General features: G+C 45.7%; 1 protein-coding gene across 1 annotated transcript in view; it reads right to left on the minus strand.

Moving 5' to 3' along the window:
• Positions 1–2,618: 2,618 nt before the first annotated feature.
• Cph (BCL11 transcription factor chronophage) overlaps positions 2,619–18,355 on the minus strand; it is a 54,307-nt gene continuing 38,570 nt past the window's right edge. The window contains exon 3 of the mRNA XM_076805759.1: positions 2,619–5,431. Within this exon, the coding sequence (XP_076661874.1) occupies positions 3,219–5,431 (2,213 nt within the window). The 3' untranslated portion in view covers positions 2,619–3,218. The remainder of the gene's footprint in view (positions 5,432–18,355) is intronic.

An 18,355-nucleotide genomic window follows, 5' to 3' on the forward strand; every position in this document is an offset into this window, starting at 1 on the left:
GCGTCTCGATTCCCATTCGAGGACGATAGAACGCGGATTCGAGCGGTTCGATTACGATGAAAAAATTGATGCGACTGATAGTAGTGATGATTTATTTATTTCTCGTGTTCGAATAGTGACGACATTCGTCTGCCTTTATTCTCCGCCCGGTTCTCCACCTCTTCATCACCGTGTCTCTCCTTTCTATTCTCTCTTTCTCTCTCTCACTTTCACTCTCATACTCTCTCTCTCTCTCTCTCTCTCACTCGCTCGCTCGCTCGCTCGCTCGCTCCCTTTCATCCGCTACGGGCAGTGCCATTATTTACAATATCGTATAAACGGAGCCTTGCATGTACGTATTTTCGGAATCGATCTAACAAACTTGCGCACTCCCCCGCCGCTTCATTAAACTAGATAACGAGATTTTTTATCTAGGGCCGTACACGTCTAACACCGAGACAACTATGTTGATATGAGTTTCCTTTTTTTTTCTTATTTAAGTACTTCGCTCTCTCTCTCTCTCTCTCTCTCTCTCTCTCACTCACTCTCACTCTCTCACACTCTCTCGCACCGGGTTCACGAGGAAAGAAAAAATCCGTCCTCGAACGCATTCACACATTTTGTTTCCGGCATTCGCTCGACCTTCACGCATCGTCTTCTTTCGCAATTTCTCTTTTAACGAGCACCCATACACACGCACTGGCAAACAGACGCACATACACGGACACGCAGTCGCACGGAAAGACGCGCTGTCGGCCGCGCATCTTCCGCTCCATCGTTCTTCGGTCTCCGAAGTTAATTTAATCTTATTGCCTAGATCATTTTTTTTTTTTAGGAACAGTCCCCTTCGAAAACGTTTACAACGAGGCGTTTCAGGACGAACGAAGGAAAGTCGAAGGAAGAAACAAAAAAAAAATCAGGTCGGAACAGAAACTGTACAGTCAGTGGAACCGAAAAAAGAAAAAAAAAAGAAGGAAAAATAAAATACACGATCGATCCGAGGCGCGACGACGACGACGTCGACGACGGTTCGCGCCCGCCCGTATTTTCGTTTTCGTTTACCTCAGTCTTGGGCGAAAGGAAAGAACAGAAAAAAAAAATAATAAATCGTCAACCAACCAGGCAGGCGGCCGGGCACGCCTCGCGAGGCGATTCTCGCTGGATCAAAGGATCTCGATCCCGCGAGAGCCGCGCGCGGGCGCCCGCGTCGCGCGGCAATAAATATAACCAACGAACAAACGCGCAATTGTAACGATAGCGTGTGGTCGGCTCGATCGCGACGGTGCCCGCCGACGAGATGGATCCTCGAGGCCGTCGGAGTGGGGGAACTTTTTCGCGCACGTTTCACATGTCACTGTCGTCGGCGATGATCGCCGACCCTTGCGGGATTGGCCATCGTAATTATTCTTTAAACTCTCGTTTGTTTTTAGCGTTACACGCGGGCAACGGGATCTCGAAAATCACGGTCGACGGACACGTCGCGCGACGCCGCATCGCGCCGATAAACCTAAACAACTTTGGCATCTTCTTAACCATTTAAAACAGCTTTCGATAATAATTTAATATCGGGATAAAATAATGAAGGCGGCGTTCGCAGTCGCTGCGAGCCGCTCTAATAATAGTGGCAATGAATAATAGCAATAATAATAATAATCATGGTAATAATAATAATAATAATAATAATAATAATAATAATAATAATAGTGTCAATAATAATAGTAATAGTGACAATAATAATGAATAATATTAATAGTCGATAATAGAAATGGTAATAATTAATAGCGGACGATAAAGTCAATAAAAGTACTGGTATAATACATTTTACATAGGATCGAGCTAGAGCTTAAAATCTAAAACGCAGCTTTGCTTTTTTACACATGGTTTTTAAACGTACGTCGAGTGCTCGCGGTATCCTAAATCATCGATAACAGAGTCCTCGGGGATTATCGATGTGTCGAGTATGTACACGCAGGATCGTCGGAGCCGCCGATTATTCTCTCCCCATCGCGGATAGAAACGTTTCGTTTCGCGGGCGTAGAAAAGAGGAAAAAGTAAAAGAGTGAACCGGAAAACACGGAAAAATAGAGGAAAGAAGAAAGGTAAGAAAAGAAAGGAAAATACAAAAGCCGCGTCGATGTCGATCGACGCGCAGCGACGACGCCGTGGTATAATGTACAAAAAGTTTTTCTCCCCCTCCCCACCCACCCCCCGTCGCGCTTCCTTTCGCGTCTCTTTTCCCATTTGTCTCTAATACATACAGAGTGGTTGCAGGTCTCCATAGTACATAACGTAATCCGCGTACACACGCCGCGCATGCTTCCCACGCGGACGCGTGCGAAACACGCGCGGGGGTGTGGTGTGTGTTTGTGTGTGTGTGTGTGTGTGTGTGTGTTGGTGCGTGCGTGTACGCGCCGTTACGTTACACAGTATGCGTTAATAGATTTATCATTAAATAAATAATCTTCAAATGCGATAATAAAGTCACTATGTTCATTATACCTATGTATAATATTTATATTCTGTATAATTTGCATTTTTAGATCTCATATTTATATTTATATATATATTTATATATATATTTATATATATATATATATTTATATTTTTCATATATATATATTCATATTTATAGCGTCTTTATTTATAACTATGTATAAGGATATACTTTTAAATAACTGTGCTGAGACTCGCAAAGTGGTAACCATTCGTTTTTTCGTTTCTAGTTGAATCAAGAACGCGAAGTAGAGGTCTTTTATCGAGTACCTTCTCGCTCCTCCACGATAAAGGACCGTACACCGATACGGTACGGTCCTGGTTATCAGGGCCGTGTCGGCTTCGTCGAGGTTTTGGGCCCTCCGAGGGGCCCACTCGTTGTTCGCGTACTCCTCTTTCTGGGACCGTTTCCAGGTCCGTGTTCGATCGGCTTTTCTCCTCCTCGCCGACCTATCTCGCCTCTCTTTGATCCCGAGAGGCGACCTTGGACATGGCCAAGAAGATCTTCGCGCGCAAGAAGCGGCGGCGTCTCCTTGTCGATACGTCCTTCGGCCCGCGGTTAGGACCCAGTCTCTCTCTATCGGACACCCACGTGTTATCTCCAGCCTCGCTGCTTCTCTCTCCGACTCCTGTGTGTCTGTTTTCTCTCTCTCCCGAGGAAGAAGATCCCCTTCTGTTCAGTACACCGGGTAGGGCGGTCTGTGCGGCCACAGTGGCGGGATCGGCGGTAGGCTTCCGTTCCAAGATCAAGTGTCCTTCGTGCTCAGCGAGGAGTCCTCGTCCTGGCTGCCCGGATACGGCATGCCGAGTTTCGGGCCCTGTTGCACCACCACCACGCACTTCCGCATGTGCTTCTCGAGCGTGCTCGGCACCGAGAACGGCATCTCGCAGAACCGGCACTTGTACGTGTCCTTGCCGTGACGGCCGTGGGTCTTCATGTGCCTGGTCAGCTTCGAGCTCTGCGCGCACGCGTATGAGCACAGCTCACACTTATACGGCTTCTCGCCGGTGTGCGACCGCCTGTGGACCGTCAGGTTCGAGCAGTTCTTGAAAACCTTGCCGCAGTACTCGCACGTGTCGTTCCTACCGCTCCGCTCCTTCTTCAGCAACGGGCTCGGCAGGCCCTGCAACGCCAGGCTCGACGTCGTGGCCTTGGTCGCCTTGCGGAACTCGTTGTTCTCCAGGTAATGGGGGCTCGGCAGCCAAAGGCCGCCGAAGTCCGGCCCCGAGGACCTGGGAAAACCCTGACCGGAGAATATGTTAGGTGTGGTCGAGGAATTGAAATTCGTGGGCGACAGCGCGCTGTCTTTCTCCTTGTTGTTGTTCAGGGAGTTGGTCAGGTTCGACGGCGACTCCGTCTTGATGAACCCGCCCCGATGGTTCTCCTGCAACGCCTGCCGGTACGCTTCCGAGTACTGCGCGATGTTGCTCAACCCGAACTTCTCCATCAGGTCGCCCACCAGGCTGGCGGGTTTCTGCTCGACTCGGCCGCCGCTCTCTTCGCCGCTTTGACCTTGAGTGGTGCTCAGATCCTCGGGCGTGTTCTCCTCGGTGTCCTCCCGCTCGGTTTTCTGCTCGTTCTCGTCGGCCTCGTCCAGGTCCATGTTCTCGTCGCAGCTGGACCCGTCGTCGGGCACCGTCTCCACGCTGCCTTGAGGACTCGCAGCGTTCAGATTCTCCTGGTGCTCCTTCCTCATGTGTCTCCTCAGCTCCGCGAAGCTGGCCACCTCGAGCTCGCACACCTCGCACCTGGCCGGCGTCGTCTGACCGTCCTTCACGCTGTCCTGATGATGGTATTGCCTCTCCTTGTCCCGGTGACTTCGTCGGTGAACGTTCAGGTTCGACTGGAACCGGAACTTCTTGTCGCACACCTCGCAGGTGTAGATCGTCTCGGACGCGGAATCGGCGATGATCGGCGTGGACGCGACCGGCGGACTGGTCTTCTCGCTGTCGGTGGAATTATTGTTGTTGTGGTGACCTATCGGGCTCTGGTTGTAGCAGGGCGGCGAGTTCTCCTTCTGATGATTCACGTGCGCTATGATGGCGGTGTTGTTGGACGCCGGACTCGGCGACTCGACCGACTGCGTGTGATTCTGCGCCGGTTGCGGTTGTTGTTGTTGTTGTTGTTGTTGTTGTTGCGACGGTGGTTGTTGTTGTTGTTGTTGTTGCTGTTGTTGCTGTTGCTGTTGGACGGTGCTCGGCACCGGTACAGCCGCCGGTACCGGGGCAGGGGGATTGGAGTTCGTTGTCGTGTTCCCGCTACTTGGTGGAGCCGCGCCTAAGGACGGGTTAGCGAGGCTCCTTAGGCGCGCCGAGTAAAAATCCAGGTTGGCCTCAAGCGGCGGTGGATGCGCCTGTCCGGCGAGGCCACGACCGTGGGACAGTTCGGCGAGGTTCGCCAGGTTGCGTGCGTTGTTCAGCGAGTCCAGGGAGCTACGGACTAGAGGGTCCCCGAGATTCAAGCCGTCCATGCCTCGCAGCGGGTCGCCCAGGTTCTGTAGGTTCCTGGTGGCTGTCTGGAGCTCCTGCAAGCCCCTGTAGCCGGCCAACGGGTTCAACGCGAGGAAGTCCGGCCTGAACATCGGCGGGAAACTTCGCTCGAGGTGTTGCGGTAGCCTGAGAAAGCTGTGGAGAGGATCGCCGACCAGGGACGCGGACGATTGGAGTTGTTGACGACCGCTGCTGCTGCCGCTCGAGTTCGTGCCGCCGGAAGAGTTCGCCGCGGACGAGCTTCCGGTCGACTTGCCGCTGAGGTTCAGGTGATTCGGCGGGCTCAGATGATGGGTGTGGGTCGGGGTTGGCGTCGGCGGGCTCGGTGCCGGCGTGTTCGACGAGGAGTTCGTCGACGAGGACGGGGAGGTGTACAGTCTGGCCCCGTGGACGCTCTGCACGTGCTGCAGCAGCTCCCACGCCGAGGACAGTCTTCTGGAACACTGGGAGCACTGTAGCCATCTCGGTTCTGGAACAAACGGAAAACCCACGGTCAGGTTATTTACACGTCCATCTCGATTGGTCGCGGCTCGAACAGAAGCCGCGAGACAACGCTTGGAGCCGGTCGGATTATCTCCCGGATCGATGATATATTATTATGGTCGAAAATACGGGGGACATCGTGCGACAAGACGCAGAGTTCGAACACGTAGGACACGTAACGACAGGCCGCCCCACTATCAATTTCCGTGGCACCCTTAATTTCGCGGAATCGGGATTGAAAATCGGCCGGGCCCGCAGCCGCAGATTGAATTCGGAATTCAAACGGCGCGCCTGTGTCAAATTGCCGCTCGGTCGCGGTGGGGGCTTAAAAATAATATCCCCGAGGAAGAAGCGATCTCCCGATCTCGCCCGAGGGGCGCGAGGAGACCGGAACGGAACAGGCTGTCGATGGGGATCGGTTGCTGAAACTGACCCTTAACGACTTCTCGAACCTTCTCCCCCGGTAGCGGCACGAGGGGCGCGGAGAGGGACGGGTTTTGAATTTCAATGTTTTTAATCCCGGAATATCAGATTTTCGGCCATTTTTCACGGTGCTCCGTTATTCGAACGCCCGACGGCGGGGTGTCCGTGGGATTTTATTAATTCGAGGCCACCCTCTGCCGCGAGCCACCGAGAAAAGAGGGCCGAAAGAATACGACGGAGACCCGACGAGATGGCCCCGCCATGTGTTCGAGGAACGACCCTTATTTCGCGGCTTGGAAACGACGTCGAACGTAACCTCGGGAACATATTCGCAGACCCCGCCACGCTTCCGGACACGTTGGGGGCGATCGTGACTTAAATTTACGTCTCCGGGAGGAACACCGCTCCCGAGACGTGTTCCGGGGTTGATGCACATTTTCAAGAGCTCTCCCTCTTTCCTTTTTCTCTTGTCTCGGACGTCGCCCGGGCTCGCGGTCATGGACAAGTAACCGCGACATTCGCACTTCACGCAAGGAAACGGCCGACTGTATAATTTATGGCCTTCAGTGCCGCCATGATTCCTTCGACTGCTACGGATTATTTCAAGCTTTGTCCGGAAACTTTCTTTCTTGCGCCCCGGCCCTAATTCTGAACCGTTGTGTTCGTTGTTACAGCAATTACAGTGAATACTCGATTAATGTCAACGACACGGGCCTTGCCAGCGTCATGTATCGTCCAGGAGACGTACATCGGCGTCCGAGACATTTCGGGCTTTGTGGACCTTCGCGAAGTATATCCCGGGGTGGTGGGGATAATTCCGCGACATTTATCTCCGAGGTCTTGGCGACATATATAAAGAAATCACTGTGGAAAGTTGTCGAGACGTAATTTTATTAATTTGAAAAGGTTTCTGTTTTCTCCAGCTGTCTACCACAATCAGTTATCGGAGGAAAAGAATCGGTCCCCATACAGTAAGATTTTGAGCGAATGATGCAGAAAATTTATGCGCGTGCTTTTTTTAAGTTTCCCCGCCGGAAGTTGGATTCGAGGTTCCGTTAAAGTGGTATTAAAAATCACAGAAGAAGGTATCACGAAATCGATGAGTTTCTCGTTGAGCGTGGCAGTCTAGACGTTGTTTAAAAGTTTCCGGTCGAGTCGGACGCACAGCGACGCGAACAGAGCAGTCTCGACGAAGATTAAAAAGTTTCGGGGCCGTTTCTCCACATTATGCCGTCCCGGGAGTGACTCAACAAACGGAAAAGAAAGATTGACCGGAAACAAAGGGCGTCGGAAAAATAAAGCACTCCTAATTAAATGGCTGTTCGAGATTGGGGGGAGATCTTTGTTGCGCCTGAAAAGTACCAGCGAAACGTCTTAAAGCCGAGCTTCCGCTAAATCGGAGTTTACGCGAGTTTCCGCGACTTCGTGAACGGAACGGTTCGCTTTCCGCGAGAACAATCACCGGACTGATCGTCGGTGGGACCGTGGCCATTTTTCTAGTACGCGATTCTAATTATGACATTCCACGGCGAAGAATTTTTCCAATGGACACCTGGAGAACGCCGACCGATGCTCGATACATGAATCACGCGTTTCCTCGGATGCCAGCGACAATGGGACACGTAAACAATGAATCCTAAATTAAATTAGAATCAAGTCGGAGACGTCAGGCTTATAAGTGATAGGACACCACCGCGACAATACACAATGGAACACATATCGCCGGTTGTAACAAGGTGCTAAGTAGAATAACGAGGCTGACGGTGGGCGACGGATTTTTCTTCCCCGCCTCGCTGACCTTTCACCACGATTACGCTCGGCGTTTACGCGTCAAGACGAGAAACGCGCGCGGTATTAGACGGGAAAATGCCATAATCCCATCGAGACGAATCCAAATCATAGAGGCATGAAAACGGACCTGAAAGATCCTTTTCGGGACCGTCGAAAAGGACGCATTTTCTTATTCGAATTATTAGACACAATGCTTCATCTTTCCAGGTCTTTGAGGTTCAGCTACGATGATGATGAAAAATTAATTTATTTCATTTATTTGAACAAGATTAGAATAGAGAATGAGACACTTCACTGTATTAATTCTTTATCGAGTTCTACGTAAAATTAAAAATATAAAGTTTTGCTAGATGCTGGTCCATATTTCAATTAAACTGTGGAGGTAGTAATTAATTTAGCAGTACAACTATTATACAGTGAACTCTCGATATATGTCAACAACACGGGGTCTTGCCAGCGGCGTGTATCGTCCAGGAGACATACTCGAGCCGTGTTATGTTTACCGACGCCTCTCGAGCTTCGTGGCCCCTCACGAAGTATACCCTGCGGTAGTGGAGACATTTATCACCCAAGCCTTGGCGACATATATAGAGAAATCGCTGTATCTTGACTAGCGTGGACTCACATTTTTGTAGTGAGATTTAGAAGACCTGAAATTGATTAAACCTACCTCCAAATATTTTTCAAATTATCCTTTTTGACTTCTTTACCTTTAATGCTCTGTTAGCTCTTTTTACAGTGCAAAAATATCGAATGGTATTTAGTGTAAAGTGTTAAAATAAATTGTGTAAAGTGGTTAAATTAATTTGAAGACAGTTGTACATTTTAAATTTTCACCCCTTGTGTTTCCCATAAAATTAGCACAGTAATCACTAATTTTGTCAATCGCAATCAAGCTAATTTCCGAAATTGGTGAAAATCCTTTGTGTTTCCCATAAAAATTAGCACAGTAATCACTAATTTTGTCAATCGCAATCAAGCTAATTTCCGAAATTGGTGAAAAATCCTGGTGCTGGTCCAGCCGGCGATCTCACGAGTCGTCGCAAGACCACCGGGCCCCGTAAGAATTAAGAAGACAATAGATCGCCGAGACAAAAGGGCCGGGCAGTGAAAGACGTTCGAGCGGGGAACTCCGGCGAGAAAAAACACGTAATTCGCAGCGGGCGATCGATTCTCGTCCTTTCCGAGCGGTAAATTTAAGTCGGTCCTCTCCGGACCGGACTGACCGACGAAGAAAATTAGAAAGCCCGTGGCCTCCAGGGACGGAGCCGCACGCAACAAATGAGGGGGTCATCGAGTGGCAAACCGTGAAAATTTGGCATATTGTTTCACGGCGTCCTGCGGGCCCTGCGGCGCCCTTCGTTCTTCGACCTCCGGGCCGGAAGCCGAAAATATTGCCCGAGTTCTTCCCTTCTTCGTGGCAAAAAAGAAAAAGGAAAAAAGAAGGGGACCCCGTAGACCGCGGCGAGATAAGAAAGTGCTCCGAGCATAATAAAGGTGTATCGATTCCACGGCCGCCACGCGCTTTTCATATGCAAACGCGTCGCGGCCGGCCATCCGTTAGGATTATTTCTTTAGATTTTCCGCGATCTTCTATGGGGGAACACCCCTCCGATAGTGGGACGCATCGATCATGATTTATGGAACGAAATTCCTACGGCAAAAAGTGGAACACCGTACACGCTGAATAACCCGTGAATCGAAAATTAATGAACGGTGATAAATGCGATCGAGCGAATCTGCTTTGCCAACCGGTCTGATTAATGAACCTTCGCGGTACTGCCGGAAAACCATAGCACCCTGTTATTTTAATACTAAACCCACCTAGTACAATACATATAAAAATGAAACGTCTTATAGAAGGAGAAGATTGAATTTACTGAAACTTTGTACGATTTGCATTGTTAATTTAGAAATTTCCCATGCAATTTATAATTACAATAATTGTGAAATAGAAAACCGGCCATTTTGACCGTGGTAGGTTTAGTGTTGGGGAAACAATGATTACGTGAATTTTGCACACCTTTTTCACCAATTTTTATCCCCGTTTTGGCTGCACAACGAATTATATTTTTTACTATTGCATATTTCCTTGCGAAATGGGTGTTAAGCTGGGTCAATAATAGTCAGGCAAGGGTTAATTTATATTGAAAACATCAGCCGCCTCTCCTCAATCTATTGTATTATCGCTTCGTAATTACATTGAGATCTCGATATATGTCAACAACATGGCTTTTGCCAGCGGCATGTACGTACATCGGCGTCCGAAATCTCTAGAGCTCCTTGGCCCCTCACGTGGTATACCCCGCGGTAGTGGGGATAATTCCGCGACATTTATCACCCAGGCCTTGGCGACATATACAGAGAAATCACTGTATTTTCTAAGTTAACCCTTCTTTGCACTCGAAGCTATTTTAACTCGAAAACGAAACATTTCTTCCGACCTACAATATTTCCCTTCTATATATATATATATTTGAATGTTATACATACGAAATTGTGCAATTTACTCATACGATACTGAAGTGTTTAGTAATTTATTAAATAAAAATAAATTTAATAATGTTGAAAATACTTTGGATAATGATACAGCAATTTTTAGTGGAGCCTTACAGTCGCCATTCGAGTGCTAAGGGTTAACTCTAGGAAATTTAGGGTCCTTTGAAAGCCATTTGAAATTTTCAGTATGCTTTTTACAAGAAACATGTAGCTCGAACGACTCGATAACTTTCCCCTGCATTTCCAAAATCAAAAGCAGTATGTCGTAAATGAGATATCGAAACGGTGAAATGCATAGCTGCTGCGAGAGAAGACCGAAGACAATGGAGATAACGTAAAGTTTCGCCGATGCGAAGGAGAGTATTGTGACAAAGAGAGAAGATGCGTGTAGAGAACGACCCGTGTTTCAGAGATGCATCGCCCCGTAATTTTTCGACGTGCTCGACGGACCAAAAGTTGAATTCCTGCGGGGATATCGGGGGATCGAATGCACAATATGGCCACATACGGATCGTGGTCCTCCTCCCGGGTGCTCGCGATAGTGACCGAACGATTTTCCTCAGAAATTGCCCGTCAAATTGGCCCACGCGACGTTTACGGGCAAATCGCTCGGAATGCCATTGTTTAACGACGAGCCAAGCCTTGGTCATCCTACGGATACTTCCTTCCAACCCGTTCACGGGAGATTTCACACGAGACCCAGCCGCCCTAGACGAGGGGACAGTTTCCGGAAAAGAATTTTCCGAGACGCTGTTTTTCGCCTGGTATTAACATAAAATCCGTTTATTGCGTCTCCAACACTTTGTTACATCAATCGCAAAAGCATGGCAGCATTGTTTTATTAACCCTTTGCACTCGAGCGGCGACTCTGATGCGCCACTAAAAATTGTTGTGGCACTATTTCAAAGAAATTGGAAAAAATATTACAAAATATTTGTTACATTACGAAATTTGTATTTAATAGATTACTAAACGTTTAAATGTTGTATGCGGAAATCGGATCAGTTTCGTATGAATAAAATGCTAATATTCCAAGACGGACGAAAAATTTAGTTTTAGAATTAAAATAGCGCCGAGTGCAAAGGGTTAAACATGAAAGTCAATTTTCAGTGCAATCTTTTAAGCACATCACATTTTGTTAAACTCTACGACGTGTAAAAGGATTACAGAAACAATTCCCGTTATAAATCTTATCTTTCCTGTTCTCCTATTATCACATAAAGGAATTCCTATTTGGAAAAATAGTATATTTTCTAAGTAAAATTTTCGAAGTAAAATTATCGTGGATGTTATTTCCATCCGAAATAATAGAACCCGCCAAAAATATTGAAAAGGTCTCGGTTGATATTTTCCAAATAAATTGCAAAGTCGATTAGCGAAATTTGGTTATAATCCAGCTAAAAGTCGCTAAAAATGGCAGCCGTCGATTTATTTTCACTGTTGCGAACACGGATTACCGATCGAACCGAATATTTCGGTTGTCCGACTTCCGGCGACGCATTTAGACAAAGTCCGCGAAAAGAAAGAATAATCAAGTATTTAACAATGTTTTTTTTTTAAACAACGGGATCCAGGATTTGTTAGCAATCGAGTCAATCGTCCGGCGAATGATCGCGTCCGCGTCGTGCCGGCCGGCGGTTTATTAAAATGATAGTTGCGCCGAGGAAATCTCTTCTTTCGCTTTTCAACGGGGCACATCTGCCCCGTCTATGACGTCACGAGACACACAAAGGCCTTTAATCCAGAATGGCGTGTGACAATATTAAAATATCGATTAGCCAACGTATGCGGCGTATGCACTTTGTCCTACGTACAAGGGTTGCACTTAAAAGGGACAACGTGCACGGGATGTATGTATCGCATCCAGGTAGCTAGATTGTGGGCGATTTTAATCAGCCCCGTCAGCCAGATTATCCGAGAGAATGACCGATTGAAACTCCAGCCGGAATTCCGGGCTGTTGCGAAATTCGCGCGGATAAACTTTTCGATCTTTTTTCCCCCGCTGGCCCCGCCATCTTTGTTCGAAAAAAAAGTGAGATGGATGGAACTTCTTTGAAATTCTCTTCTTTCATGCACACGAAAAGCATTTGTTTCCCGGATGTTGGTATCTTTTCTTTTGAAATAAATGCACTATTTTTCCTCCACTATGACATAGGCTCGAAAAATATAAAGAAAATAATGTTGTACAATGGATGGCTATAAAAATGAGTTTTTAGCAGTTTCTAAAAATTCTTTCTCAACATTCTCACACAAGTTCTAATGGGGTAAGGGACCCATTCACTGTACCTATATTATTTATACTTATGTTTAAAGCATAACGAATATGAAGAAAGAGATATGTAACGTATTAGCTGATTTTAATGAAAAAAATTGCAATATCTCTTTTTTAACACTAAACCTACCACCGCCGGCCAAAATGACCGTTCTAGATTTTTTATTTTACAATTACTGAAATTGTACAGATGCTTTCGTGGGAATTGATTAAATAGATATATTTAGGAGAGCATGTATTATAATACGAACCGCACAAGATCCAAATAAATTCAATATCGTCATTTGTATAAGTCAATATGTATTAGTTATATGTATTAGTTAATATCCATTATGATTTAAAAATACAAATAATTAATATAGCCATAGTACTCCCACAGTGATTGGGTTACCCTAGCGCCTCAGGGAGAAAACATTCTTCCCTGTGTGCGTTGACCTGGGTTTCCTGGAGGTCAGAAAAAGGTGGCTAATTGTTAGAATGACCGTATGGTCAAGCCTAGACTTATGATCGTCTCCCAAGAATCCGAATTTTATGGTGTTGCCGGCAGTAAAATTATCCCTCGAGTACCAGCGGGGCTTTTTGCAACAGAATTCTTAAAATTATGGACCCGTGTTATTGGGCAGAATTTATGTTCGCTTGGAATCACCGGATCAGGAAGGCCACCATTTTTTCTCTCTTTTGTATCACCAAGGAGCTGTACCGCGTTACAATTTTATACGCGATCGACTGGTACATTTCAATTATTATCGAAAGGGTGGAATATTATTCAAGAAAATCTGCAGTCCGATTATTGCGAAACGAACAAAATCCTTGTGGTCAGAAACCGTGCCGCATTGGTCAGAAGGATCTCGAGGATCCTTAATGTCCTTGCCCAGTTCAACCGCAAATATCAAGACTGGACGTTGCCCGTTAAATCTCAAACAAAAGACAACACCGAGTCGAAAACGCCCAAGCCAACGAAATGGAGAAATATATTCACACAAACATCCATTTTCTTATTATTTTTCCCTCGCGATACTTGAACACGTTTTTCATCTTACAAACTCTTCGACCCGATCCTCGCTCGGGAACCCAATTGCGTCGCGAGCGGATGGAAAAAACAAAGGAAAAATACATTTGTCTTGGCATTTTAGAAGCGTGGAAACGTCCCGGGAGCGCGTATATTAAAACTTCGGCTCTCTCTTGTCTCTTCGAGCGACGTTTTCATTGTCCTCGTCGAATCTCCTTCCGCGAACAAGAAGAAGACAAATGGGAGAGCCTCTGAAGCTAGTTTTCGAAAAAGCCTTGCTCTCTTCGCGTAGCGAGAAGCGTGCAGCGACGAAGTGCTGTGTTAAAATGCCAAAAACGAACTTGTCGAACTTCTCACTAACAAATTAAAACATTCTTCAGCAGCTGCGGGAAGCTGCGAAAAATGAAGTGCGAAGGCAACGTGCCCTCCCAAGGTGTGTTTAAAATGTCTTTGAAACATTTACGGAGCTAAAAGTTGGAAATCATTGTCAGTCAATCTATCTTACAGTTTATCCAAGAGAAATACACTTTTAAACATTTAGTAAAATTTTAATAGAAACAGAAATGCAGACTGTGCTTTAAAATTGAGAACAGTGTTAGAATTGAAGGTAACACTAATAAATAGACTGCGGATTTTATGCATTTATGACAGGAACGAGTAGGCGTAATTCAAAACAGTGGAAAGATTAAGAAAGTTCAACAATGTCGAGGTACTATTTTTAACATATAAAAATTATTAATGAGGAAAGTAAATTTTTACTTAGCTTCTATAGATTGCTATTGATGTATACAAATTTTATTTTGCGTAGAGATCCGCAGTCTACTAAATAAAAATGTGGATATTGTTATCGAGAAAAATTCAAGAAAATACTAACCCCCCTGATTTTTCAAATAAATCGCAGTCTGTTAAAAATTCGAAACAAGAAACAGAATTGAAATGTCTGAAACATAATTGAATTCAGACTGAACTTTAAAATTGAGAAGAGTTTTAGAATTGAAGGTTGAACAATAATAAATATGTAGATAACGAGTGTGCTCATTTTTTAACTGAATTGTTATCAAGAAAATTTAAAGAAAATACTAACCTCCCTAAGCTACTAATTTTTCAAATAAATCGCAGTGTGTTAAAATTTCAAAACATCAAACAGACTTGAAATCTCTTAACGCACAATGCAAATCTCTTAAACATAATTGAATTCAGACTGAACTTTAAAATTGAGAGGAGTGTTAAAATTGAACACAAATAAATATGTAGATAACGAGTGTGCTCATTTTTTAACTGAATTGTTATCAAGAAAATTTAAAGAAAATACTGACCTCGGAAAGTTACCGATTCTTCAAATGAATCGCAATCTGTCAATATTAAAATTTTGAAACAATAAACTTGAAATCTCTTAACTGTTTAAATATTAATACAAAAAGGATCGAATTGTATCTTCGAATTTTGCAGGCCGGGCTGAAGAGATATATAACAGTGAATACAGAAGGGACAGAAAGAAAATATTTGCGCCATTAGATTTTGAAGTTGACGTGGACTGTATATGTCGCGTTGCCGCCTCGAAAGCCGCGACGGCCGAGGTCCGAGAGGCTCGCAGGACTCATCGAGCAGAGATAAACGAGGCCGAGGAAGAAGGAAACGTCGGAAATCCCGAGGAAAAGCGGCAAGAAACCGGGTGTGTGTGCAAGTAACGTGTATTGGCTTTCCCGGTCGGTCTGTGTATCACTTTTATGTCATCCTCGTTGACTTCCTTCCGCAGGGGCGAGAAGGGCCGTGGAAAGAAGACGTGACAGGGGGAGGCGGGGGGGGGGGGGGGTGAAGGGAGAAAAGGAGAAAGGACGGAAGGGCTGCAGGACCTCGAAATCCTGAGATACAACCAATTCGCAAGCAATTCTCGACGCGCCTCGGGCGGTCCGCGAAGACGAGACCGGACGGGGGATGAAAGAAAGAAGAAAGTGTAGGAGACGACAGAGGAGTAGTTTACGACGGAGAGGGGTGGTTGGGGGGTGAAATGGGGGGCATAGAAAATCGTCCGGGGAAAGAGGATCGGCCGCGAACGAGAATTAATATTCCAGACAAACTTGACAGATAGATCAAATCTGCATCTCACCGGGAGCGCCGGTGTCAATTTCGACGGATTATCGCTTCGCGTCTCGTCTTCTTTTTTTCTCACCCCCGTTATCTTCGCACCCCCTTGACGCGATCTCCCGTAACGTCACTCTCCATTCTATTTTTTCGTTTTTGTCTTAACGCAGCTGCTCGCGGGACAGCCGCGCGCGCGTGGCTCTAGGAAATGATATCTCTCCTCCCTCCTCTCTCCTCTCGACCCCTTTAGCCCCCAGAGGGATGAATTTTATTTCGCCCGACACCGAGAATTACCTTTCTTTAAACCCGTCGATGGAAAAATTTTTACAACTGCGGCCGCGAACTGCTCCGACTCGAACTTTACTGCCGCTCTGGTTCGACTATGGTTGTAAGCCGTGTCCCGCGAATGTTTCATGAATTTTCGGGGTCACGATTGACGTGTCAATCTCGGACAATTTTTCTGTGGAATGTGCGTGCACCTCGGAAATTGCGACCACTCGATTAATGTCGTTCGAAGTGTACTGTAGTAGAAATCTATCTAAATCTTCGAATAATTGTGCAAAAATTTTACAAGGTGATCCTAGCAGTTTATTTAAATCATTTGCTATTTCTGTAAACTCAAACTCAGCTTTCCTAACCTCTTAACTTAACAATTAGTTTGTAAAAGTGTGTATTATATTATAATAGCCGAGTATTCTCGGGCTTTTAAGTTGAGAGGTTAAAGGCGAATCATTAAATGAAATGACAAGGTTAGAAACCAAAGACATTATTTCAGATTCTTATTTTCTGTCCAAAATAAAGAAAAAAGCAAAATGAAACTGCAGAGATTTGACCCTTTGCACTAGAAGCTGTTTTAACTCCAAAACGAAACATTCCTTCCGACCTTGAATATTTCTATATATATATATTTTTTTCATATTATACATACGAACATAGTGCAATGCACTCGTACAACACTGAAGTGTTTAGTGATTTATTAAATACAAACAAATTTAACCCTTTGCACTCGAGTGGTGACTCCGATGCGCCACTAAAAATTGTTGTTGCATTATTTGAAAGAAAATACAAAAAATATTACAAAATATTTGTTACATTGCAAAATTTGTATTCAATAGATTACTAAACGTTTAAATGTTGTATGCGGAAATCGGATCAGTTTCGTATGAATAAAATGAAAATATTCTAAGTCGGAAGAAAAATTTAATTTCGGAATTAAAACAGCGCCGAGTGCAAAGGGTTAATAATGGAAAAAATATGTTGAATAATGATACAGCAATTTTTAGAGGCGCCTTGGTGGTGCTCAGGGTTAATAATTCGTTCTTTCAACAAAAGAGCCTCGTCCAGAGAGTGCTTGACACTGACATTACAACGGTCAAGGATCATTTTGCAAAAAGCGACAGCCCGTGCCGAGAAACATGAACAAAGAATTGACGATACTAGAAAAGTCGTCGGGAACGGCACGCAATATTTTCCTTTGCAGTAAAGGCGAAGCCTCGCAAGAAGATGGAAGCTCCCGATAGAGGTACCGGAGCGGCGGGTTAATTCGGGTCGCGGCGAAGCCACGGCCACCCGCTTCAGTGCCGGTGATTAATGCAAACGATCATAATTACGTAACAGATTGTTGATGCAGCGAGCACCGGTGTCTCTTTAAAATTTCATCACGGTCCGTGAAACTCGTTCCAGCCGTCGCCGTCGCCGCGCCCCCCCTTTCCCGGTGGCTGGGTCGACAGTTAACCCCATCCGGGGCCAGCTAGGAAGAGAGATAGAGAGAGATAGAGAGAGAGAGAGAGAGAGAGAGAGAGAGAGATGGTTCGTTCTCATCCCCCCGGACTCCGCGTCAGGCTTGTTCCCCAGATAAGCCCCTTTCGTCGCCTTTTTTGTCGTGCTTTTTTTGTTATCGACCGGCCACGTCCAAAAGCCCAATTAGAATCGTCCTATTGTCTGGCCACGTGGTCCGCACGAGCCGTGCACACGGACGCTTCACCGTCCGGATCTCCGTAAGCGACCGCCGTTGATATCTGCTTCTGCTCTCTCATCTCGTTCCGTGTGTCCAGGTAGAGCAACACGGATCAGAAACGGATCACGGGGTACGCGACCCCTATGGACCGCCCTTTATCCGGCTTTTTAGTGGCTTTCCTCTCTGGCCGCGATCGAAACTCTCTCGACGGTTTATCCACGCTTCAAGCCACTCGATTTTGCTGGCTAACTACCGGGGGCTCGTTCGAGCCTGAGTTTGCGGCCAAGTTTGCACCGGAGAATGGATTAGGGGTGTTCGGACAATTCATCTTCCTTTTTTTTTTATTTTAGTTCGGACAATCTTCTCGTTGTTACAATTTCTTCAGTGTGTCGGATCGAAAGGAATTTACTGAAGAAAGTTGCGAGAAGTTTAAAGTAACGCAGACGTTTTTCAACATCTTATTTTTTGGTACCTCTGTGGAGATTTGCAGGGGACAGGTCAGAGTCGATGATACAAGCTGGATTGTTTGTAGTTACCATTGATTTTATAAATATTTTATATGGAGATAGAAGGCTAAATATTAGAAGTGGGGAATAATTGTACGCACGGAAATGTACAAAAATTTGTTGTCTATGTCAGTGTAGAAGCAACGAGGATGTATGTTTAGCGATATTTTAGATTGTTACTACATGAAAGTGCTCTATTTAAAAGTAACTGATATATGTAGTCTTATAAAAATTACGAGATCGAATTTATTTGATCAGTTCCCACGGGAGCATCTTATAATTCCAGTAATTGTAAGATCAAAAATCTGGGGCCGGTCATCTTGAACGGCGATGGTGAGTTCAGTGTTCAACATTGAAAGAATAATAAAAGA

This window comes from Halictus rubicundus, chromosome 2 (assembly GCF_050948215.1).
Source record: "Halictus rubicundus isolate RS-2024b chromosome 2, iyHalRubi1_principal, whole genome shotgun sequence".
NCBI classification, from domain to species: Eukaryota; Metazoa; Arthropoda; class Insecta; order Hymenoptera; family Halictidae; genus Halictus; species Halictus rubicundus.